Genomic DNA, 24515 nt, shown 5'->3' on the forward strand with positions numbered 1-24515 from the left:
TGTTTGTAATAACTGAGAAGGTGAGGCCCCTTTGAGGTCCCTGATTCTCCCAAAAGCTTTTGTTAATAAAACTGTGCCTGAATCACTGCGGAATCGTGCTTGGTAATATTTTACCGACAACACCATGTGTACATAAATGGTTACTTGGTGACAGGATACCACCCCTCGTGGAGTTATTTCTGTGGGCGTGAAGAGGCATTTATTATTCATCCATAATTGTGCAGAAGGCAGTTTGGAGTCAAACACTTTGCTGGGGGACTGGAGTCACATCGAGGCCAGACTAGGTAAGGCCCGCAGATTTTCTTCCCTAAAAAGGGCTTGAATGAACCCAAAGGCATTTTTCAATAAACATCATGAGATAATTGGAACCAGATTTTATTTATTTGAATTCACATTACACCATTTGCTTCAGTGGGATTTGAATTCAAGATGCCAGCATGTTACCTGTTTTTTTCTGATTAATAGCCTAGCAACAATATCTCTCGGTCAGCACTTCCCTGCAGGTGTCTTGCATTTGCCACAAATCTCACAGTCCTATCCTTTTTCACCTGTGGTACAATTGTTTGATAGTGAATATCACATCACACTTGTTGACGATGTGGCGACTAAGAGGGCTCAGCATTTCCAAGGAGAAAGTGTTGATCAATCGTGAGGCTCTTATTTGGCCATTTTCACACTTCCATGAGACACCAATCAGCAATGTTACAAACTGAAAAGCCCATGAAGTGATTTTGAAAAGATGACTTTTCAGACTTTTATCAAGCGTTCACTTGCACAGTCGCAGCGTTGAATTAAACTTTAGGTGCACTGTCTCCTGTTGTTACAGGCAATCTGTTATACATTCTACTTATAATAAACATATTCTCATTGGGACACGAGAAGCAGGCTCACTGGACCCAATGGCCTCCTTTGTACGGTGTTTCATTCAGTCATAAACTGGCATGTTCTATTATCCGAATACCTGACAGTTTCAAAACTCCAATTTTCCCTAATGTTAGGATGTTCAAAATACAGCCTACGTACATATTAGCTGCAGAGAGCAATTATTCTCAGTCATAAATCTTCACCATTAAACTGCCAAAAGTTGAAGTATGTGGGAGATGTGAGGAGATTATCAGAATGAATAATTATTCTGGCGTGCACATTATCAACATTCTGCAGAGAAACCGCGCACTTTTGCTGTCGTGATCTTGTTTTGAGCGAGTGAGGATGAGGTTTTCGTGAGCGTGGACTCACTTCAGACCACATTGTTGAGTATATTTTGCTCATAAGTAGCATCAGTGAGCTATCTTATGAAACAGTGAGAGTAAAATAAATTAATTCAGCATTGGTATCGCAGGATTCACAACACAGAGAAATGAAAATATTCCGTAACCATCACAATTGCTGGATTGTTCCAAAGTAGGCTGTGTGTACAATACGTATCAAACTTGTATGCTAAAAAGAAATTAATGATTTATGATGAATACGGTAACATTAAGAGGAAGGTTAAACAACCAGCTTCTCAAGGGAATTCAAGAAGTCAACAAAATTGGAATGGAACTAAGTTCGGAACAGGGAGTAGAAAAGTTATGAGGGAGACCAAAAGCTTAGAAGGGGAATGTCTACCATTGAGTGTCCTCTGAATGGGGAATGATGGCAAAAAAACCATGTTAAGGTCACTCTTCATGCATACACATAGCGTTCACAACAAAACCCAAGGGCACCAGATGGAGGCAGAGCTTTGGATGTGATCTACATGGATTTCAGTAAAGCATTCAACAAGGTTCCTCATGTTGGGGTAGTTAGGAAGTTTAAATCACGTGGAATATAGGGAGAAGGAGCTATTTTGATCCTGAGTTGGCTGGAAAGTAAGAGCCATAGAATGTTGCTGGAGGGTTGCATTTCAGACTGGAGGCCCGTGACTGGCAGTGTGTCACAAGGATTGGCTCTGTGTCTACTGCTTTATTTCATTTACATCAATTATTTGGAAGTGAGCATACAAGGTATGGTTGGTAAGGTTGCAGAAGACGCCAAAGATGGAGGTGTAGTCGACAGTGAGGAAGGTTACCTCAGAGTTTAGGAGGTCCTTAATCCGAAGGGTTGAGATGTGGCAGATGGACTTTAATTTAGATAGATGTGAGGTGCTGCATTTTTGAAAGGTAATTCAGGGCAGGACTCACACACTCAATGGTAAGGTACTGGGGAATGTTGTTGAGCCAAGAAATCTTGGAGTGCATGTTCACAGTTCCTTGAAAGTGGAGTTGCAGGTAGACGGGATAGAGAAGAATGTATTTGGTATTCCAGCTTTTATTGATCAGTATGTTGACTCTGGGAGTTGAATTGTCATTTTGCAGCTTTACAGGCTATTGGCGAGGCCACTTTTGGAATATTGCATTCAACTCTGATCTCCCTGCTCCAGGGAGAATGTTGTAAAACTTGAAAAGGTTCAGAAAAGGTCTAGAAGGATGTTGCCAGGCTTGGAGTGTTTGAGCTACACGCAGAGGCTGAATACATCTCAGAGGATGGTAGATTGGCTCCAAATCAATGAGTTTGTTGATGGAGTTCCGGTTGGAATGCCATGCTTCTAGGAATTCTCATGTGTGTCTCTGTTTGGCTTGTCCTAGGATGGATGTGTTGGCCCAATCAAAGTGGTGTCCTTCCTCATCTGTATGTAAGGATACGAGTGATATTGGATCATGTCGTTTTGTGGCTAGTTGATGTTCATGTATCCTGGTGGCTAGCTTTCTGCCAGTTTGTCCAATGTAGTGTTTGTCACAGTTCTTGCAAGGTATTTTGTAGATGACGTTCGTTTCATTTGTTGTCTGTATACGGTCTTTTAAGTTCATGAGCTGCTGTTTTAGTGTGTTGGTGGGTTTGTGGGCTACCATGATTCCAAGAGGTCCGAGTAGTCTGGCAGTCAAACAAACAGACAAAACGGGCTCAGAAATCATAACCATTCTCCCCTACATCAAAGACATTTCCACAATGACTGCCAGACTACTCGGACCTCTTAGAATCAGGGTAGCCCACAAACCCACCAACACACTAAAACAGCAGCTAATGAACTTAAAAGACCCTATACAGACCACAAATAAAATGAACGTCATCTACAAAATACCTTGCAAGAACTGTGACAGACACTACATTGGACAAACTGGCAGAAAGCTAGCCACCAGGATACATGAACATCAACTAGCCACAAAACGACATGACCCACTATCACTCGTATCCTTACATACAGATGAGGAAGGACACCACTTTGATTGGGACAACACATCCATCCTAGGACAAGCCAAACAGAGACACACATGAGAATTCCTGGAAGCATGGCATTCCAACCGGAACTCCATCAACAAACACATTGATTTGGTGCCAATCTACCATCCCCTGAGAAAAAGAACAGGTAATGACATCACCAACCCAAGGAAACCTAACCAGATAAATGGAAAGCGGGATATAACACCAGTGCTTCGTCGGAGGCTCACTGATGGCGTTACCTAGAATGGTGACAAAACGTCTGAAAGCGAACCTTCCAGCTCAGCGAGCAAACTCACATCCAGAACCTCAACCTGAGCTACAAATCTTCTCAAAACTTGCTAGAGGCTGAATAGTCTGGGGCTATTTTTGCTCGAGTGTTGGAAGATGACTAGCGACTTTATAAAAGTTTGTAAAATTATAAGGGGCATGGACAGGCTGAAATGCCAAGGTGTTTTCCCCAGGTTTGCACAAGTGACATCAGACTGAAAACTTCGAATCCATTTTGTTCCCTTCACAGATGCTGCCAGACCTGCTGAGCTTTTGCAGCAACTTCTACTTTTGGTTACTTTTCCCAGTGTGGGGGAGTTCAAAACTAGAAGGCAATGGTTCAAGGTGACTGGGGAAAGGTTTAAAATGGAAGAAAGGGGTAATTTTTGCATACAGACGGTAGTGCATGTCGGGAATGAGCTCCCAGAGGAACTGCTGGGGGCTGGTATTTGATAGGCATCTGTGTGGGTTAATGAACAGGAAGGGTTTCGATTAATTTAGGATATCTGGTCAGCATGGATGCGTTGGGCTGAAAGGTTTGTTTTCATGCTGAAAAACCCGATGATTCTTGAGTGTAAATATAAGCAGTTATGTTGTAATTGGCATTACAAAAACATGACTGCGTGGTGACCAGGATTGGGGACTGAACCTTCCAGGATATTTGATATTTTGGATGGATACAGAACAGGGAAAAGTGCTGATAATACAAGATGGGTTCAGTGCCTTGATAAGAATGATATCAGAATGGAAGAACAATGAACTGTATTTGTTTGGATAGATCTAAGAAACAGCACGAAGAATCAGATGTTGAAGCAATTTAAAAGCCACAAAACAATACTGGTAGTGTGGTGCCTAGTATAAATCTGGAGATGGGAGAACCGTGTAGCATTAGCAATGCAGTGATCATGAGTGATTTCAATCTGCACATTGAGTATGTAAACCAGCTGAGCTCTGAAGCTGTGAAGAATGAGGTTAGGGATGACGAACATAGTGAGGAGTTAGAGAGAGGACAAGCTATAACAAGCTATAACAGATCTAGCATTATGGAATGAAAAGGAACTAATTGAAAATCAAGTTGTATGAAGAAATTTTCTCTATGAATGGCCACAATTTTGTAAATTTTTAAACTGATGTATTTGAACCTGAAGCAGGGTGTTAAATTTTAACATGTTTAATTATGAAGGCATGAAGCATAACTTGGCCGAGTGCAGAAGGCCAATGGATGAATATCTAAATGTTTTTAAACCATGGGATGCAGTGATAAGGTGAATAGCCAAAATATTTTCACCAGGGCAGAGGAGTCCAAAACTACAGGACATGGATTTAAAGTGAGAGGGCAAAGATTTAAAAGGGACCTGAGGGGCAGGTTTTTCACACAGACGCTGGTGCGATCGTGGAACAAGTTGCCTGAGGAATCGGTCGAGGCAGATTATTTAAAAAAATAAAAATGAAAGTCTATATTTCTAATGAATTGCCAGATGATTACTGAAGTTTAATTTCACTCATTGTCATGGTGGGATTTGAACTCACAGCTGCCGATCATTAACATTGGGTATACAAACTGGATTACAAATCCAGTGATTACCATTGGACCACAGCCTCCGTTGACATCCTGTCAAAAATTGCCTCAAAGGTGCCAAATAATCCTTCTTAAAAAATGGGTGCAGAATTTAGAGATAAGATTCTGTGACACGATTAAAGCAATTAATGTGGGTAAATTACTATATTGCTTTTCATTTGGCTACTTTTTAAGAACTCACAGTCTAACGCTGCAACAATGATTTGAGTGGAATTGTATTTCGCAGCTAAAATGAGACTCCTCAAGGAAGCAAGTTAAGCCTAAAGCCCACATGGCTATTGCCCGATTAATGGTGCAGATTATCGACGATTCCAAACAACAGCGTCTGTCTCTGGGTGTGTCCAGGTTTTGATCCTAATGCAATGTTGGTGTCCAGAATTCTGCTGATTGAGACAAGGAGAAACCACTTCCCTGAGAGGCTTGTGAATCTGTGCAGCTCACTGCCCCAGAGTGCACTGGAGACTGAATCGATCGAGAGATTCTGGAAAGGAACAGAGATGTTTCTGATGAAAAGCAGGATAACAGGCTATGGGGAGCAGGTATGAGAGTGGAGTTGAGATCAGGGTAAGATCAGCCATGATCATGGTAAATGGCAGTGTGGGCTCAAACGGCTGAATTTCCAAATCCCGCTCCTAATTGCCATATTCCCCTATTGCCAGAGCTGCTGAGATTTTCCAGCACTTTGTGTTTTTATTCCTGTTTGCACATTCCTTCATTCAACAAAATTCTGCCCTTGAGATACGTGTGATAGACAGAGAGAGAGGTCAACATTTTGTGTTAAGGATTGTAAATATTCTCTAATCGCCTTGTTCAGGAATATTATTACACACTTCTGGAGGAGATAGGATTTATACACAAGTCTCCTGGTTCAGAGGCAGAGATGCTGCTGCAGCAAAACAAGACCATCACGTAAAGGATTCTTTGGCATATATCATCCAGAAAGTAAATTAAGACACACATCAGTTCATAAATTCTTATGCAACGTGAGCTCGTGGTGGTCTGGGAGAGATAGACAGAGTATTCAAAAATTACTCCAGCGCATTGTCCATGAGCAAAAGAACTTTGTTGACAAATAGTACGACTGAATGTCTAAATTTGATGGAAGTAAAACGCGAAAAATCTGCCAGGCATTTCATGCATTTATCAATCGGCTGTGCCGAAGAAGCAAAATATGTCTTGAACATTAGCAGGGCTGCCTGCAAGCAGGAGAACAGCTTCCACTTGCAGTTAGTGGGACACTTTGGGACAATAAGTGCGTGTTTGGAAGAGAGAAACAAGGCGGGGGTCATGTGAAAGAGAGAAATCAGCTTTATTTTTGTTATTTACCGTTTCTAGGCTGTCAGACACATTGGGAAACTGTGCTCAGTAACAGTCAGTGAAAGATTATCTCTGTCCCAGAGAGCCAAAGGGCTGATCTCTCATTAGGGAGACGATCGAGCAGTTGCATGCTTCACCTGAGGGTCATCACGCCTCTGGTGAGGGAGTGACATCAAGTCGGTGACTTCGCTGTGTTCACATGAAGCTTGGGCCACAATCGAGAAAAAAAGGGCGGATGTCAGATGCACCAGAACCTGATAACCGTGTTCTTGCTCAACAGAGAAAGAAAAGGAGGCAGGTTACCGAGCGGCAGAACAGAGCAGATCGCCCGCTGGTCAGTGAATGGACTTTCGACCGTGAAGGGGAAATACAGAAAGTGACTTGTCCCAAGCTGGCAGGTTCTCCGTTCCAGCAGTGAATTCGGTGACAGCGTCCAAACTGCATCTCTGTGCCCCTCGTCACTTTCACAAGTTGCCCCCTGTTGTATAGGTCACACAATCTGACACTTATTCTGTGGTAAAGATGAGCAAAACAAACCCAGGCGTGGGTGCTGCTTGATTTGCCAACCATCACACTCCTGAAGCAGTCATTTCAGGAGTGCCGAATGTGTTTTGTTCTTTGTTGAAAATATTCCAAAACAAGTGGGCGTATTAAAAGGCATTTAATGAGTGGGTTGATATCTCTTCGATGGTGGGAACAATTGACTTTTCGATTCGTAATTGTTTTCATGGTTCAATGTGTAGAAACTGAAAATGAGGGCAGGAGTCAGCAATCTGCTTCCTCAGGCTGGCTCTGCCATTTTCTATGAAGTGTGGTTGCGGGGTAAGACCTATCGGGGAAGCCTTGGCTACCAGGTCTCTGGCAGTGAGCATGGCTCTGTGACTCAGAAGGAAAGGGGGGAATTAGGAGAGTGATAGTGATAGGAGAATCAATGGTTAGGGGAAGAGACAAGAGATGCTGTGGTACTGAGCGAGATTCTGAGTTCAAAACTGGAGGGCAAGGGATCAACATGTGAGAGGAATGGTTTAAAAGGCAAATAAGGTGAAACATTTTCACTCAGAACATGCTGCGTGTACAGAATTGGCTGCCAGAAGAAGTGGTGGAGGCTGGCACAAATGCAACATTTTTTTAGGCATCTGGATGGGTACATGAACGGGAAGGGTTTAGATTAATTTAAGATATCTGTTCGGCATGGATGAGTAGGACTGAAGGGTTTGTTTTCATGTTGAAAAGCTCTATGCTTCTGTGATTGTAAATGGCTGTAGGCAGTTATGATCCAATTGGCATCACATGAACATGGCTGCATGCTTATCAGGAGTGGAACTGAAACTTCCAGGACAGTCAACATTTTTGAAGAATAGAGGAGTTGAAGACATGCTGACAGTACAAGATGGGCTCAGTTCATTGATAAGGATGATATCAGATTTGAAGAACAATGCGTTAAATTGGTTTGGATACGTTGAAGAAACAGCACAGGGCTTCGGGTGTTGCAATTATTTACAAACCAACAAATCATACTAGTAGTTTAGGGTCTTGTATGAATAAAGAGATTTTGTATTGCAAATATGGTTAATCTCCCTCTCAGCTGTTGGCATCAAACACACCGACGACAGGGAGACCACACGGTTATGTGTTAGCGTAAAGGCCCCATGAACGTTCCCTCATCAATCACTCCCAGCACACATACAGCAGAGATTTAGATGTGTCATTTGCATCGCTTGTCATACTTCCCATCAAACACTAAGCACTGGGTGAGAGTAAACCATTCATGACAATTTTGGTTTGGAAGTGGAGAGAACTCTCCACTGTTGTCGTCAAACACTCCGAGGGTGAGGACAGCACAGTGTTAGATACAGAATATATATATCCCTCTGCTCTTTCAAACTGAAAGTAATTTGAAAGTAAAGCTCCGATGATGGTGCTTCCATGAAACACTCTCAGGTCAAGGACAACACATGTTTAGATACGGGAGAAAGTTCCCTCAGCTCTTGTAAACTGAAATTACAGTTCCCTTGACACTGTCCCCATGAAACACTTCCAGGACAGGCATAACAGTGGGTTAGATACAAAGTACAGCTCCCTCTACACTTTTCAACAGAATGTACATTTCCCTCCAAAGTGCATTCTTCAAACACATCCTTGGACAGGGGCAGCGTGGGTTTGCACACAGGGTAATACTCCCTCTGCCCTTTTGAGCTGAATGGAAAGCTACCTCTACACTGACCATATCAAAGATTTCAAGGAGAGGCACAGCATGGGGCTCGAGATAGATGAAAGATTCCTCCACTCTGTACTGCTCAGACACTCACAGAATAAGTATAGCATCAGGTGAGATAAAGCGTAAAGCTCTTTCTGGACTGTCAGCAGCAAACAGTTCCAGAACAGGTCCAACACAGGTTGAGATAGAGGGCGAATGTTTGTCTACACTGTCCTCATCAATCACTCTCACGACAGGTACTACAGGGAGTTACGTCCAGAGTGGGGCCTCCTCTATTCTGTAAAGCTGAAAATAAATCTACTTCAACACTGCTCCTGACAAATACTTCCTGGACATTGACAGCACTGTCTCAGATACAGTGTAAAACTGCCTCTGCTGATGAATCTTAATTGATGCTTTTTCTCCCCTTCACCAAAGGTGCCCAGGAATGTGCCAGAATGGAGTCAGAGACAGAGCGAAACTCCTGCCAACTCTTTTAAACTAAAGGTAAAACTCCATCTACTCTTTAAACGTCAAAGTGGAACTGTGCTACAAGTCCCCATCAGTCTCTCTCAGGGCAGCTCAGTGAGGCACATTGTGAATTGGTTGATAATTGTAAATTGTTTATGAATTATTCGTTGGCATTCCTGTTAAAGCAGAGGCCTGAGGTAAACAGGGAACAGAGGAGGCACGCACACAGCAGGTCAGAGCCGAGGAATTTTGCTGCGACGAACTCACATCCTGACTCTCCAACGCCTGTCCGCCATCCACAAGGACAATACAGGAGTGTGATGGAACACTCCGCACTTGCCTGCATGCGTGCGGCTCCAACAAGACTTAAGAAGCTCGATGCCATCCACGAAAACACAGCCTGTTTGATGGGGGTCACATTCGCTCTCATCCACTGCCTTCACCATTGACACTCAGGAGCAGCATTGTGTTCCATCTACAAGATGCACTGCAGAAATTCACCAAAGAACATGAGACAGCACCTTCAAAACCCATGACCACTTGCATCTAGAAGAACAAGCCAAGCAGGTACATGGATGCAGCAACATCTTCAAGTTCCACTCTAATGAATACAGATTGATCCAGGTGAAGGGCGGCATGGTGTCTCCGTGGTTAGCATTGCAGCCTCACAGTGCCAGGGACCCCGGTTCGATTCCGGCCTCGGGCGACTGTCTGTGTGGAGTTTGCACATTCTCCCTGTGTTCTGCGTGGGTTTCCTTCGGGAGCTCTGGTTTCCGCACACAGTCCAAAGATGTGTAAGCTCGGTGGATTGGCCACGCTAAATTGCCTGTAGTGTTCAGGAGTGTGTGGGTTATACAGGGGTGGGTCAGGGTCGGATGCTCCAAGGGGAGGTGTGGACTTGTTGGGCTGAAGGGCCTGTTTCCACGCTGTCCGGAATCTAATCTAATACCAACCTCTCTTCAGATATGGCAGTCCAGCCATCTTGGTTATCAGCCTTGTGAACTCCCTCGGTGACAATTACAACCCTTCTCAGGTAGAGAGACAGCCCACAATGCTCTCCTTGTGCTCTCACATCGGCCCTCTTTCATGGCATGGAGTCTTTCCTTAATTCATCTCAAATTCTCTTGCAATGAGGTCAGTATTCAACATGACTTCCTCGTTGTTTGCAGCCCCTGCATGTGTACTGTAATTGACTGATTGTACAAGGACGCCATACCCCTCTTTGTACACCCATGCTTCACAATGTCTCACCATTTCAATCACACTCTTCCTCTCTGCTTTTCACACCAAAGAGCACAGCTTCACAATTAAATTCTAACATATATTTGAACACACACTCAACTTGCGTGAAACATCTTGAAGCCTCCTTGCTTGCTCCTCACAAGTTACAGTCTGGCCTCATTTTGTGCTATGTTATGGACCAGGCCAGATTCCCTCAACATAGTTAAAAAGGAAGTCTAGACCCAAACATTCTCTGACTTGAAATGTCAGTGTAAGGTGCTGCAGTCCAGATGCAATTCACCTGGTCTAATGACCAGATTTGACACAAAACTTACTTTATTCAGAGACTGCAGTTAAAAATCAACAAAAGAATGAATGAAGAATTGGCTTCGCTGCGAATGTAATGGAAAACTGAACAGTGTAATAAATTAGTTGGCAACTAAATGGTAAATGTTCCACCATTGTAATATCCCATAAACATACCACTGGAAAAACACAAATTCAGAAAAAGGATTGTCTCACATGTAACTCTATCTGCAGGAACAGCTTTCAGCCATATCCAACAGAATCCAAGGCCTCACAAACTGTTTACTCTCACAGTTCCGCAGTGACAGCTCGGTGCTTCCGGCTCAAAACCTCTCTTCAAAGAAAAGCCAGGGTAATATGAACCTCTTAAAGCCAGAGTACCATCACAGCTGTTAATTAATCAAATCCGACTGTTCTGCTCCTCGAAAAATTGTGATTTCACACAATCACATCCCGCATCCCTTCTCACCACTTTGACACCTCGATCAGTACAATTGTGCTTCTCTCTTCACATTGAGCATCTACCTGCACTGACTCTAGGCTGTTGCTCACTCCCCGGACTCCTTGGGATCCCACACAGTCAAACACCTCACTGTGTCTCACACATTGTTAGGACTTAAGTTCACTTCATGGACTTGAACAACACTGCTGCTTTCTCAGAGCTCTCATGAGAAATATCATCCAGTCCAGTTCCACATTTCTTATCTATTCTGCATCATTCAGTGCCTTGAGATCAATAGGTATCGCTGTATAAATAGGCCATTCAGCCCATCAAATCTGCTGTGCCATTTAAATTCTTGGACAGACGAATCCAAAACTGATGCTCTCTCCCAATGCCATTTAAGATGGGAAAGATTGTCGTCTCTCATTTCTGCTCCCTCTCTTTACCAAATAAAATCTCCTTCAGTTTATTACTACTCTCCTGATTACAAACGTTATATTTCAACCCCACCCAGCCTCGTACCGCATCTGAATTCGTTATGAGTGTGCTTTAAAGTCTCTTCCGAAAGTCTCCAGTGGGCAGTGTGATTGAAATGTGTTTCTCCTTCGTCCAGGTGAGTGTTATGTTTTCTCAATGGATTTCATGACGTGGGATCGAGAAGCAGAAGGGGGCAATTCAGCCCCTCTCAACTGCTTCTCAATTCAATACGATCATGGCTGATGTCATCTTGGCCTCAAAACCACTGCTGATCTTCAAAGCCCTTTAACCCGTGACTAATTACAAACACGTCTGCCTGCTCCTTAAACTTATTCAGTGTCCGGCATCCACTGCACTCTCGGTGGTGAATGCCACAGAGTCACAACTCTTTGAGAGAAGTAATTCATCCTCATCTCTGTTTTAAATCTGCTACCACTTATCCTAAAATGAGAGCCTCTCATTCTAGACTGGCTCACAAGGGGAAATACCTGTTCTACATCTACTTTGTCCATCTCCTTTTGCATCTTAAATTCTTCAATTAAATTGCTCCTCGTCGGTCCAAACTCCACTGAGTAAGACCGAAACTGCTCAACATCACCTCAGAAGACAAACCCTTCGTCTCTGGAATCAATCCAGATAACCTTCTCTCAAATCCCTCCAATAAAACAGCATCCACCCTGTCAAATTCCATTGACTGTTACCACAGGTGAATTTTCCAGAAGTTTGACTAATCATATGATTTCGTTCACATGTAATTTGACAGGAATGATGAGATTGTTCGAGTTGTTTGTCACATCACATGTCACGGTTCTGTTTCAATATAAGGCGGACACTGGGTGAGGATCTGCACCGAGGAGTGGAGAGCTGTGATCAGGAAGACAGCAGCAGCTCATTAACAGAGACAGAAGTGACTGACTTGGGTGTTCAACGTCAAAGCTCAACAATGAAGCTGTTTCTTGCTTTCGCTATTGTCTACATATGCATTGCCAAAGGTAAGTCTGTCCTGTTTTTACTTGCTCTTGAGATTTCTCTGATGCTGAGCTCAATCATCAGTCATCCCAATAACACCGAAGTATACAACAGATAATTATTCACAGACTAAATGGGGGCTGCAACTCCACTCTCTTCCTGGAAACAGTTTAATAACCAGTCCACGGCAACAAACTGATAGAAAGTGTTACGATGTTGTGGCTTTGAGAGGTTTCCTTTTAGAGAGAGATTGTGAGATCGGTAACGAGTTGTCAACAAGGACAAAAACACCTTGTTAAGCCTGGGAGCTTACTTTTAAAGTTGAAACAATAAAAGCAGACTGAGTGGGTGTAGTCAAACCCTCACAGATCCAGAATTCCTACCGGTTGGGTTTTTAGCAGGATTAGGCTGCAGTGAAACTCTCCTGTCTGCTACACTCTCTCTCTCTGAGATTTCTCTTAGAATTGCCTTTTGATATTCTTTCCTTCTGGATAGGAGAATGGCATGAGACAATGTGTTTTCTGACTCTGCCTTTCTGCTCAGGTTATGTTCAGTAAATTGGAACAGTTAATTAGTACTAGCTACTGAATGAATGATTCTGAATATTTCCCGTAGAGTTAAGTTATTCCAGGTTCTACGTTCTGTTTTTGCATTTCAACGACAGTGTTTGACTGAACTGTGCTTCGCTTAGTGTTGACCAATCGAATTAGATATGGATTCCTCCCAGACTTAGCCCGTATCCCATTCCCGTATTTAACATGGTCGATCTGCCTAGCCTGCACATCCAAGCCACGATGAACAATTTACCATGGTGTACAGAATAAACCAAACACCCACGAAAAACTCATGTAGGCACGGGGAGAACGTTCAAACTGCACACAGATAGTCACAGCAGTCTGGAATCAAACTCAGGACCCTGGTGTTTGTGAATCAGCAATGCTAAACATCAAGAATCCGTCCCAGCCCAAATGTCTTTTGCTTCAATTAAAAAGTTCCAAAGGGATTCTATAGAAGGATTCTCAAGAAAAAAAAAGCTTTTGGCTGTTGAAAAGAAAAAGTGTCAGCACGGTGGCTCAGGGGTTCACACTGTTGCCTTACACCACCAGGGACATGTGTCCAATACTAGCCTCAGGCGACTGCCTCTGTGGGGTTTGCATATTCTCCTGTGTCTGCATAGGTTTCCTCCAGGTGCTCTCATTTCCTCCTGCAGTGCAAAGATGTGCCGTTTAGTTGATTGGCCATGCTGAATTTTCCAATAAAATCTAGAGATTCATACATTTGGTGGGTGATTCTAAGTGCACCTGAAATTTGGAGTCAGACGTTCCATAACTTAGTTTTGTGAAGTAAAACCAAGTCAAGCGACATGGAGTCAGAGGGATAGATTTTGAGATCTCTGGCTGTTGGAAACAGGGCCACTGCTGATGGAACAATGCAGTTGGAAACTCCTCAGGATGTTGAGTGGGGTTCTGCCTGTCTCTTCTGAGGACTTGCAGCCATGGGTCAGATCACCAGTCTGCTCCAATTTAGGAGATATATGCTCATTTGATGCTGATCTATCTTTCCATGAAAATGGTGTGCAGGGATGTGGGGATGAGGGACAGGAGGTTTGACAATCGCTAGCAGAACCTGCCCAGGCATGTTGGCCCGTGTGGACTCCTTACGCACCGTCACAGTCCTGTGATTTTATGATTTCATCTGTGCCTTTCTGAGAAGTGAGAAATGTGCAAGGCAGACCAGATGTGAAGCTGAGTGGAGTCAGTGAACACATTTCCTTTCAGTACAGTTTAAATGTGCGAATGGCTTGGTGGGTGAAGTAAGTGGGGAAGTGGGCAGTTGGTTCGGGTAGGTCTCCATAGTTATACTGTCATAGTCATGGGGTTTTACAGAATAGAAAGAGGCAATTTGACCCATGGAGTCCATGCTGGTCATCAAGCTCCTGTATCCCAATCCCTGAGATAGCAACGACTGCACATGCTGGAGGCTGAGATAACACAGCTTGAAGCTGGAGGAACAGAGCAGGACAGGCAGCATCAGAAAAGCAGGGAGGTTGAGGTTTCAGTTGGAACCCTTCTTCAAAAATGGAGAGGGAGAGGGCAGCTCGAATCTTAAGCAAAGCTGCATACTGGAGGAGCAGCAATTCACATTCTGCCTTGGGAGTCTACAGGCAGACGTCGTTAATGGGTCCTTTACGAATTGCAAAATCTCTGCCAGCCCCAGCCTCATACCATGGCTAACCCTTACTCTAAATCCGGTCGCCTTGACCTGACACAACCTGTTCATCTTCTGTCCCACCCATCTGCACCTCCAACCTCACTGACTCACCCCCACCACTCCCTTCTTACACTCAACTATCCCCATCCCACCTACCAACCCCAACCACACACCTCCTTTCTTTACCCTAATCCCATTTCCCAGCACTTGGTCCTGAGCCTCGTATGTTACAGCATCTCAATTGATCACCGAAATACTTCTTACAGATTGCAATGGTTCCCACCTTCATCATCTTGGAGGGGAAGAAACAGCATTTGTTCAAATCCCAAAGGGTGGAGGGAATGGGGTGAAATCACGACTGGAAGTCGAGAATCGCGAGAGATTCCCATGTTTCGAATTATTCAGAAATTTCACATCTTTGGTCATTTGTCCAGCATCTGCCCCAAAAGTCTTGACCCCAAGAAAGGAGAGGCATTCCACAGTGAATTTCAGACAGTGACTGCATTTCTCTTTTGCTTTGCTTCCTTCAGCATGCTCAGTGGACTCTTTGGAATGCATCATGGGACGTTGTGGGTCTCAAAGTGTTGTGAGCGAAGAAAATCGCGAACAATGTTGGACCGTTTCAACAAAAACAACTCTCGGTAACACAGCTTCTAACTTCCGTTTCTGATGTTATTTCATTGCCTTTTGTCTCTTCTCATATTTGCATTCCAGATGAGCGGAGTCAGGAGCAAAGCAGTTCGGCATAAATGCTGACTTCCCCATGTTTTCCCTTCTCCCATAAAAGCCTCAGAGGGTCTTTTGTTCATTCATAGGATGTGGCTGTGTCAGCACTTTTTGTGCATCTTTACTGACCTGCAGGCAGTTAAGATTCAACCACATTGTTGTCAGTTTGAAGTGAAATGTCGGGCCACACCAGGAAAGGATTGCATTTACGTTCCCTGAAGGACACTGGTGAGCCAAGATAGGATTTTCCCTGCAATGGGTTCATTGTTAGACTCTTGCTTTCAGAATTTCTTTTTCAATTGAGTTCAAATTTGGCCATCTGCCACGTAAGGATTGAAACCAGAGAACCGGACAATTGCCTTGGTTTAGGAGGAGAAATTATACACATTGGAACTGTTTTATCGAGAACTTAGAAGGTTACGGGGTGATCTGTTCAAAGGCTTCAATATATTAACAGAAAAATTCAGGTTTGAAATAAGTGAACTACTTCAAGGGGTTGCATATTCTTAAACATGAGGCGATAGCCTTAAAATACTGCCCGGAGTATTCAGGTGAGATGTTGGAAGCACTTCTACACACAAAGGGTGGCAGATGTTTGGAACTCTCTTCCTCAAAGGGCAGTTGGTGCGAGATCAGTTGTTCAATTTAAATCTGAGATGGAGAACCTTTTGTCAAACAATGATATTAAGGGTTATGGGCTAAAGGCAGGTGTATGGGGTCAGGCCAGATCCCATTGGATGGCCGAACTCGATGCAATGGCCCTCATCAATTGCTAAGTTCTGATTCAGATAAGGGGGCGAGAAAGGAAGATGAAACTTAGGATTGAGCTGGGGATACAGCCGTACATAGATGGAGGGAAGAAATGCTTTTCAGAAAACAGGACAATTTGTCAATTTTATATCTCCATTTGTGTGCTTGATTGCAGAAGGGAAAACAGTCTGTGAGCGTGAAAATCTTTGTGACTTGAACGCGAAGGAAAATGTGTCCCTGAACAGTGGCATTGCTTCTTTCTCGAGGATCAACAATGAACACCTTGAAGCAGGTCAGGTTCTAGTACATGATCAACTCATCTGAACCTGTAGCTCCAACTTAATGGATGGATTGACAGTATTTGGCACTCCAAGCTCAGGAGGCAAGCTGTTTTGTCTTCAAGTTTTGAAGTTCTCTTCCCCAAAATTCCCCCTCTCTCTCTCTCTCTGTCCGCACCACTTACCTGCATAAAATCTGCTATGTGTAGCTTGGGTTACATATAATGTAATAATATTATATAATTACATAATATAATACAATTCAAATCATTATGCGATGCCTACATTGTCCCTATGTTTCCAGCCATCTTTAGAGTGCACCTCGTATTGTGGGTGAAGAATCTAAACGACACAGTTTCTCTGGCCCCTCCTCAAAATCGATGGTGCTACATCAATGTCAGTTGTTTTTGCGATTCAAACATTGATCTGTAATAGTCTGAAGTGTCAATACGTCCCATCAACCATCCTCATTCCTATCCGACTGACCTTGCCTAGGTTTGAAAGTGTAAAAGTGTCATCCAGTACAGCACCTTCAGTCAGAATTGCAGAATTGCCATGTTGCTGAGGGTTGCCATTCAGGCCATCGCGCCTGTCCTTGCTCTTCAAAAGTGCACCAATACCCAGCGACAATATCCTGCTTATCCCACCGCCCCTCACCAACCAACCTTACGCTTCAATATCCCTGCATGATATTTGTGTCCAAATAACAATCCAACGACTTTAATGCCTCGATTGATCAGCCACATTTCCAGGCAGTGCATTCTGTCAAACTGCCTTTCAAAAGCCTCAGCTACATATGTCCCAGAAATTCTGCTATCACCCCTCCTTCTGCCCAAGTTGCTCCCTCACTGCTCTGTCTTCCATGTATACATGAACGGGATGTAAACGCAGACTGCTATTTGTCTCAACAGTCACTTTTTCTGCTCTTCAGCAACCCTAATAAGATCATGTTTGAGATCTTCCTGGTGAATTGGAAAGCCCTGAATAGAGATGATGATGGGTGCCCCATTTCTGTCCCAATCCACCCAATATCCCATCATGATTTTTGTCACTTTGCCCTAAACTGGGAAGAACTTTCCACCAGTTGCTGACTCGGACCATTTACCGATCAGTTTTCTTGGTATTGAACAAATGAATTTATGGGCTTTTACCAATGAACCTTTTCTGAGATGTTATGACACGCCTATTGAGCAATTGGGGCTTGAACCCTTTTGTGTAAGGAGGGATATTTATCGAGGGAACATTCAGGGGGATTAGTAGGCTAGCAATTTACAAATTCATGTCCCTTTTTGTGTGGCTTTCATTGCAGAACCTGACACTCCAAATGGACTTTCATGTTTTGGTTGCTTTGAATCGTCCTTTGAATTATGCAGCCAAAAGCTCGAGGAGGTGAATTGTGTTGGTGGTGAGACTCGGTGCCTGATTGCATCAGGAACGGGAACAAAGGGTTTGTACAAGTGTGACTTTTCCCTTCCCTTGTCATTACCATGAAATTCCTAGTTCTCCAAAAATGGAGCCCAGTCGACTTTCTTTGGGGGTAAAGAAAGGGAATTAACATTTACAATTGCTGTGTCGTAACTTCACCAGGCTTTGTCACCTCATCGTTTTTCGGTTTGTCCGGTTTTGGTCCTGGCATGTTCTCCCTCCTTTTCTCTTTGAACTTGGATGAATTCACTTGGTCAGTGCTAATGACAGACTGTAGATTACAGATTGTGACTGTGATCGATCGTCCTGCTGCTGATGGCCTGCAGTGCCTTCCAGAGGCCCAGTTTGGATCTGTTCTCATCTGAGAAAGGTTGTGTGCATTCAGGAGAAAGATGGGAGTTTGGCCCCATTTGTCCAATCCAAATAATGCATTTTAAGTAAATTATAACTATGAGAGATCTAGCTGTGTAAAGGAGGGCAAGTAGGTTCAGAATACAATGATTAGGCAGAGGCATCATTGTTCTTTCTGAGGTGAACAACTGACAGAAATATGATAGGATAGTCAGTACTGCAGATGCTGGAGTCAGAGACAACACAGTGTGGAGCTGGAGGAACATAGCAGCTAGGCAGCCTCAGAGGAACAGAAATGTTGACGTTTCTGGTCGGGGCGCTTCATCAGAGACAGTATCTACTTCACCAACACCTTCCACCCCAACCTTCAGTTCACCTGGGCCATCTCCAGCATATCCCTCACCTTCCTGGGCCTCTCAGTCTCCTTCTCAGGCAACCAGCTGGTAACTGATGTCCATTTCAAGCCCACCGACTCCCACAGCTACCTAGAATACACCTCCTCCCACCCACCCTCCTGCAAAAATTCCATCCCCTATTCCCAATTCCTCCGCCTCTGCCGCATCTGCTCCCACGATAAGACATTCCACTCCCGCACATCCCAGATGTCCAAGTTCTTCAAGGACCGCAACTTTCCCCCCACAGTGATCGAGAACGCCCTCGACCGCGTCTCCCGCATTTCCCGCAACACATCCCTCACACCCTGCCCCCGCCACAACCGCCCAAAGAGGATCCCCCTCATCCTCACACACCACCCTACCAACCTCCGGATACAACGCATCATCCTCCGACACTTCCGTCATTTACAATCCGACCCCACCACCCAAGACATTTTTCCATCCCCACCCCTGTCTGCTTTCCGGAGAGACCACTCTCTCCGTGAGTCCCTTGTTCGCTCCACACTGCCCTCCAACCCCACCACACCCGGCACCTTCCCCTGCAACCGCAGGAAATGCTACACTTGCCCCCACACCTCCTCCCTCACCCCTATCCCAGGCCCCAAGATGACATTCCACATTAAGCAGAGGTTCACCTGCACATCTGCCAATGTGGTATACTGCATCCACTGTACCCGGTGTGGCTTCCTCTACATTGGGGAAAAAAAGCGGAGGCTTGGAGACGGCTTTGCAGAACACCTCCGCTCAGTTCGCAACAAACAACTGCACCTCCCAGTCGCAAACCATTTCCACTCCCCATCCCATTCTCTAGATGACATGTCCATCATGGGCCTCCTGCCGTGCCACAATGATGCCACCCGATGGTTGCAGGAACAGCAACTCATATTCCGCCTGGGAACCCTGCAGCCTAATGGTATCAATGTGGACTTCTCCAGTTTCAAAATCTCCCCTTCCCCTACTGCATCCCTAAACCAGCCCAGTTCGTCCCCTCCCCCCACTGCACCACACAACCAGCCAAGCTCTTCCCCCCACCCACTGCATCCCAAAACCAGTCCAACCTGTCTCTGCCTCCCTAACCGGTTCTTCCTCTCACCCATCCCTTCCTCCCTCCCCAAGCCGCACCCCCATCTACCTACTAACCTCATCCCACCTCCTTGACCTGTCCGTCTTCCCTGGACTGACCTATCCCCTCCCTACCTCCCCACCTATACTCTCTCCACCTATCTTCTTTACTCTCCATCTTCGGTCCGCCTCCCCCTCTCTCCCTATTTATTCCAGTTCCCTCTCCCCATCCCCGTCTCTGATGAAGGGTCTAGGCCCGAAACGTCAGCTTTTGTGCTCCTGAGATGCTGCTTGGCCTGCTGTGTTCATCCAGCCTCACATTTTAAGATCTGACTTATCTACCGTTTATAAATTCAAGCCGTTCATCATTCTTCTTAAAGAATGTTCGCTGCTGGACAATGAAGTTGTTTCACGTTGCTTTCTCTCTAAATGAAGCATTTCCCCCCTTTCCGTTACAGACAGTATTCCATCTCCTTTTGTCACAGCAGCATGTGCCACTGAAAATCTCTGCCAGGGGCCCGCAGATTTTGGCTTTTTCCCTGTAAAATTGGATGGGTCTGCACATTGTTGTTCATCCTCGCTGTGTAACAATGTTACATTGCAACATGGTAAGTGTGACAGAGAGAAGTGCAAAACTACCTTCTCTCCATTTAGTGTCCTTTAAGTTGCTATTGCTGTTCAGGCCAGGCTCGTGATGCATCCGGAATATTCTTCAAAGTCATTCACTGCCTCAATCATCAGGACATTAGTGACTCAAATGGGTTTTGATGACAATGACCAATGCCTTTATGGTCATCAGTAGGTTTTTAATTCCACATCTTGCTTTGTGGAATTCAAATTCCACTGTCAAACACAGGCCGCCAGAACATTCGTTGATTTTCTGGGTTACTAATCCAGCGATAATGCTCATGGGTCATTGCGCATCATCCCCACCCCAGCAGATTCCCAAGAATGTAAAGCGATCGTGGCTGATTGAACATAAAATGCTTTTTGCCCAACTCCCTCTCACCACCTTGTACAACCTGGCAATCCAAAACTGATCAATTTCAGCCTGACGTAAACATGCCACAACTCTGTCTGTTCGACAATTCACAAGTTTCACAATCCTCAGAGTTCAAAAAAAAAGATTCTCCACACATTGGACCTGAGTAACATTCCCCTTAATTTTGCCCCTGGCTCCAGACTCGCCAAAATGGGAAGCATCTCAGACTTATTGACCCTCTGTTCCCCTTTGTGTTCTATGAGTCTTTCAATTTATTTTATCCATCCATGGGATGAGGGCATTGCTGGCGAGACCAGCAGTTATCGCTATTCCTAATTGCACTGATGTCAGTTCAGAGTCAGCCATATTGGCAATGGTCAGTAGTCACACATAGTTCAGAACAACGCAAAGATAGATTCCTTCTGGAAAGGACATTAATGAGCCAGATGTGTTTTTCCGACACTCGGCAATGTATTATTGTTCATCATTGGACTCTTAATTTCACTTATCAAAAAAATTAGAATTCAAATTTCACCATCCGCCTTGGCAAGATTTGAAACTAAGTCACCAGAACATTACCTCGGTCTTTGGAGTAATGGTCCAACAATAGTATCTTGAGCCCATCGCCTCCCCTCTAACAAGGTTGGATCCATTTTCCAAAATTCCACAGACTATTGGTTAATTTTGCCCAATCTCTCCACATGGGAGATTCCCATCATTCTGGAAACAAGTCTGGTGACCCATTGTTGCACTCCCTTTTTGAAAATAATCCCTTCCTCAGATAAAGAGCCTTGAACTGCGCACATTACTCACGGAGCAGTCTAACCAAGCTCCTGTATGAATTATAACAACTCAATTCATAAACGTTTTTGCTGATCACAAAAACCCTCAAAATCATCTGTTCTGTCGTTTTCTGTTGCCTTTCACCATTTACATAAAATTTAGTTTCTCTATTCTTCCTGCCAAAGAGCATTAGCTCACATCTCCACACATTAGATTAGATTCCCTGCAGTGTGGAAACAGGCCTTTTGGCCCAACAAGTTCACACTGCCGCTTAGACCATCCCACCCAGACCCATTTCCCTATAACCCACACACCCCTGAACACTACGGGCAATTCTAGCATGGCCAATTCACCTAGTCTGCACATCTTTGGACTGTGGGAGGAAACCGGAGCACCTGGAGGAATCCCACACAGACACTGGGAGAATGTGCAAACTCCACACAGTCGCCTGAGGTGGGAATCGAACCCGGGTCCCTGGTGCGGTGAGGCTGCAGTGCAAATCACTGAGCCACCGTGCCGCCCCACCACTGAGCCTCCGTGCCACCCCACCACTGAGCCACTGTGCCGCCCCACCACGGAGCCTCCGTGCCACTCCACCACTGAGCCAACGTGCCGCCCCACCACTGAACCACCGTGCTGCATATTCCATCTGCCAAGTTTTTGTCCACCTGTCTCCTTGAGTAGAGTTTTGTATCTATTTTTGCAATATCACAAACGTGGCTATCCGACATTCACTTGCCTCACACAAGTTATTCAAAGATCTTGTAAATAATTGTGGCTCCAGCTCTGTTCCCTGTGGAATTCTAATTGCTACTGCCTGTCATCCTGTAAATTTCCCCCTTATCCCAACTCTCTCTGTTCAATTAATTCACCAATTGACTTCCCTTGGTACATGCTGCCCACCACACTGTGGGCTCCTATCTTATGAAGAGCGTAACGTGCCGTGCCTTCTCAAAGATGTCTTGGAAATTCCCTTTCAATCTTATGATCTTTCCTCATCAGAAACTGTATTTTACTGCTTCCCCTGCTCTATTACAGTCTCAAAGGCCAATCGTACATAATCACCAAGAAAGCACATTCATCACAATTCATCAAACAGCAATGTAGAATGATTTAATGCTAATCTCAGAGTCAACTGACGTTGAGCAAGAGGACATGGTGGCTCAGTGGTTAGCCTGCTGCTGGACAGTAGCAGTGATATTAGTTTGATTCCAGACTCGGGGCTCTGTCCATGTGGAGTTTGCACATTCTCCCTGTGTCTGCACAGGAGTTTTCTGGGTGACCTGGTCTCTTACCACAGTCCAATGTGTGCAGGTTTGGTGGATTGGCCATGCTAAATTACCCATCATGTCCAGGGATGTTCAGGGTAGTTGGATTAGCTGCAGGAAATGTAGGTTTACTGGGGAGGGTGTAGATGGGATTCCTTTTGGAGGAGCAGTGTTGCCTTGTTGAGCCGAATGGCCTGATTCCACATTGTGAACAATGACGAAGAAAGAATGTGAGATAATTGAAACCAGAACTAGATCATCGCTTGATTTTCACAGCAGAATATGTCAAGTCTTTAGAACTAGTCTGTACGTTGTGGCGATAAATTGAGTTCCATGTCACATAAAGCATTGACCGGAGCACTTGGTGTTTTCAGTTGTAATGGAAAGGAAGCTTGTCTCTGGTATCACAAAGACTAATTTATTTTCTTTCTTTCTCCCCTCATCTGTGATTATTTGCTTCTGCGATTCCTCGACAACAATGATGTCAATCACACTTGAAACTGGTAAATCAACTGAAAATCCTACAACATTCATGAACACAGAATCAATCAAGAAGATTGGAGAATTTTCACCCGAGGCTCATCACCATGACACTGACTGGCATTGAAAATCACACTGGAAGGGTGACAGTGTTGGAGTAGAGTCTGTTCCAGCCTGTAACCATAGTGAGGGTGGGGCAGCGAGATTCTTTGAAAGATCAAGGCAAAGGTGTATTGGTTTCAAGCTCTTTAATTTGGCTGGGTCACTATCTTAATGCAGCAATAAAGTCTTTCTTTGTGTGTTAATGAGTGTACAAGAGTGATGATTTGTATTCAGTATTTGACTGCGGATTGATCTGTACAGCAGAACTTGCAGAAATATTGTTATTTTTTGCCTTACAGACTTGCTTGTAGCTACGTAAACCCATAATGAGTGAGAAAGAGCTACAACGGCTGTGTGGCATCACTGTGTAAGTGGCCAGCTGAGTGTGGGACACATGAATACACCAGGGAGTGGACACAAGTGCCTCAGCTGTGCAGTGAAATGTCCAGAGATGACTCAAATTGGTAGCCTCAGGGAAAGTAGCAGGGCACTGCGAGCCGAATGGGGAATGTTTGAATTTTTTTTTTGTGCTGAATTGAACGGAGAAACACCAAAAATGGAGTAATGAATGAGGCAAAGGAGGCAGAGAGAAAAGGATTTTAGAACATCAAAAACTGAGAAGGAAATAAGTGTGCATTGCTAACTTAACTGCACACACGCTGCGTGGAGTAAACATCATGTAGTCTTCTGGCACATTGGTAATGTTCAGACCACTGGCCCAGAAGACCAGGGTTTGTGTCCTACCTGTTCCAGAAATATGACATAACACATCTGAAATGTTTGATTAAATTACTCGTGTCCTTACTGAGCTGGAGTAATGTCCTGAGATCTATGCCAGGAGGTCTAATTTCAAGTCCCACCTGCGCCTGTTGTACCTGAAGAGGCTGATTTGAAAAATCTACAACGATTGCTCCATTAATCTTGGCCTGAACTTTGCATTGTTGTAAAAACTTGTTCTTTCATTCTCTTAATAAAGCATGAATCAACTCTTAACGTCATCCTGTTGATCGGAAGTTGGAGAAATCTTGACCTTAACTCAAATGGTTTACAATAATCTATTCACTTGCTCTTCTCAATGTTATTTTTTATCCCTCACAATGCCATATGACATTGGAGTTTTGTTGGCTATCAGGAAGGAGCAGTAGCCCCTGAAGGGGCCTTAGTTGTCTCTATATTTCACAGAGGGAAAACAATCAGAAATGAGAAGCACCACTCC

The 24515-nt window shown here is 44.4% G+C and overlaps 1 protein-coding gene across 1 annotated transcript; it reads left to right on the forward strand.

Annotated features, from left to right (window-relative positions):
- The first annotated feature begins 226 nt into the window (after positions 1 to 226).
- Positions 227 to 23339, forward strand: LOC132206663 (uncharacterized). The gene is made up of 8 exons (XM_059641231.1): positions 227 to 284; positions 9039 to 9107; positions 12343 to 12509; positions 15228 to 15338; positions 16349 to 16465; positions 17761 to 17898; positions 20143 to 20292; positions 23260 to 23339. The coding sequence occupies exons 3-8, from the start codon at positions 12461 to 12463 to the stop codon at positions 23322 to 23324; spliced, it is 630 nt and encodes a 209-aa protein (XP_059497214.1). The 5' UTR covers positions 227 to 284; positions 9039 to 9107; positions 12343 to 12460; the 3' UTR covers positions 23325 to 23339.
- The last annotated feature ends 1176 nt before the right edge of the window (positions 23340 to 24515 follow it).

Source organism: Stegostoma tigrinum, chromosome 41 (genome assembly GCF_030684315.1).
Source record: "Stegostoma tigrinum isolate sSteTig4 chromosome 41, sSteTig4.hap1, whole genome shotgun sequence".
NCBI lineage: Eukaryota > Metazoa > Chordata > Chondrichthyes > Orectolobiformes > Stegostomatidae > Stegostoma > Stegostoma tigrinum.

Excerpts from the sequence above, each read along its gene's own strand:
- LOC132206663 (XM_059641231.1), top strand. The coding sequence starts at position 12,461 with ATGAAGCTGTTTCTTGCTTTCGCTATTGTCTACATATGCATTGCCAAA. Across the intron at positions 16,466-17,760 it reads CAATGAACACCTTGAAGCAG|AACCTGACACTCCAAATGGA; the intron begins GTCAGGTTCTAG and ends CTTTCATTGCAG. Across the intron at positions 20,293-23,259 it reads CAATGTTACATTGCAACATG|AATCAATCAAGAAGATTGGA; the intron begins GTAAGTGTGACA and ends TCATGAACACAG.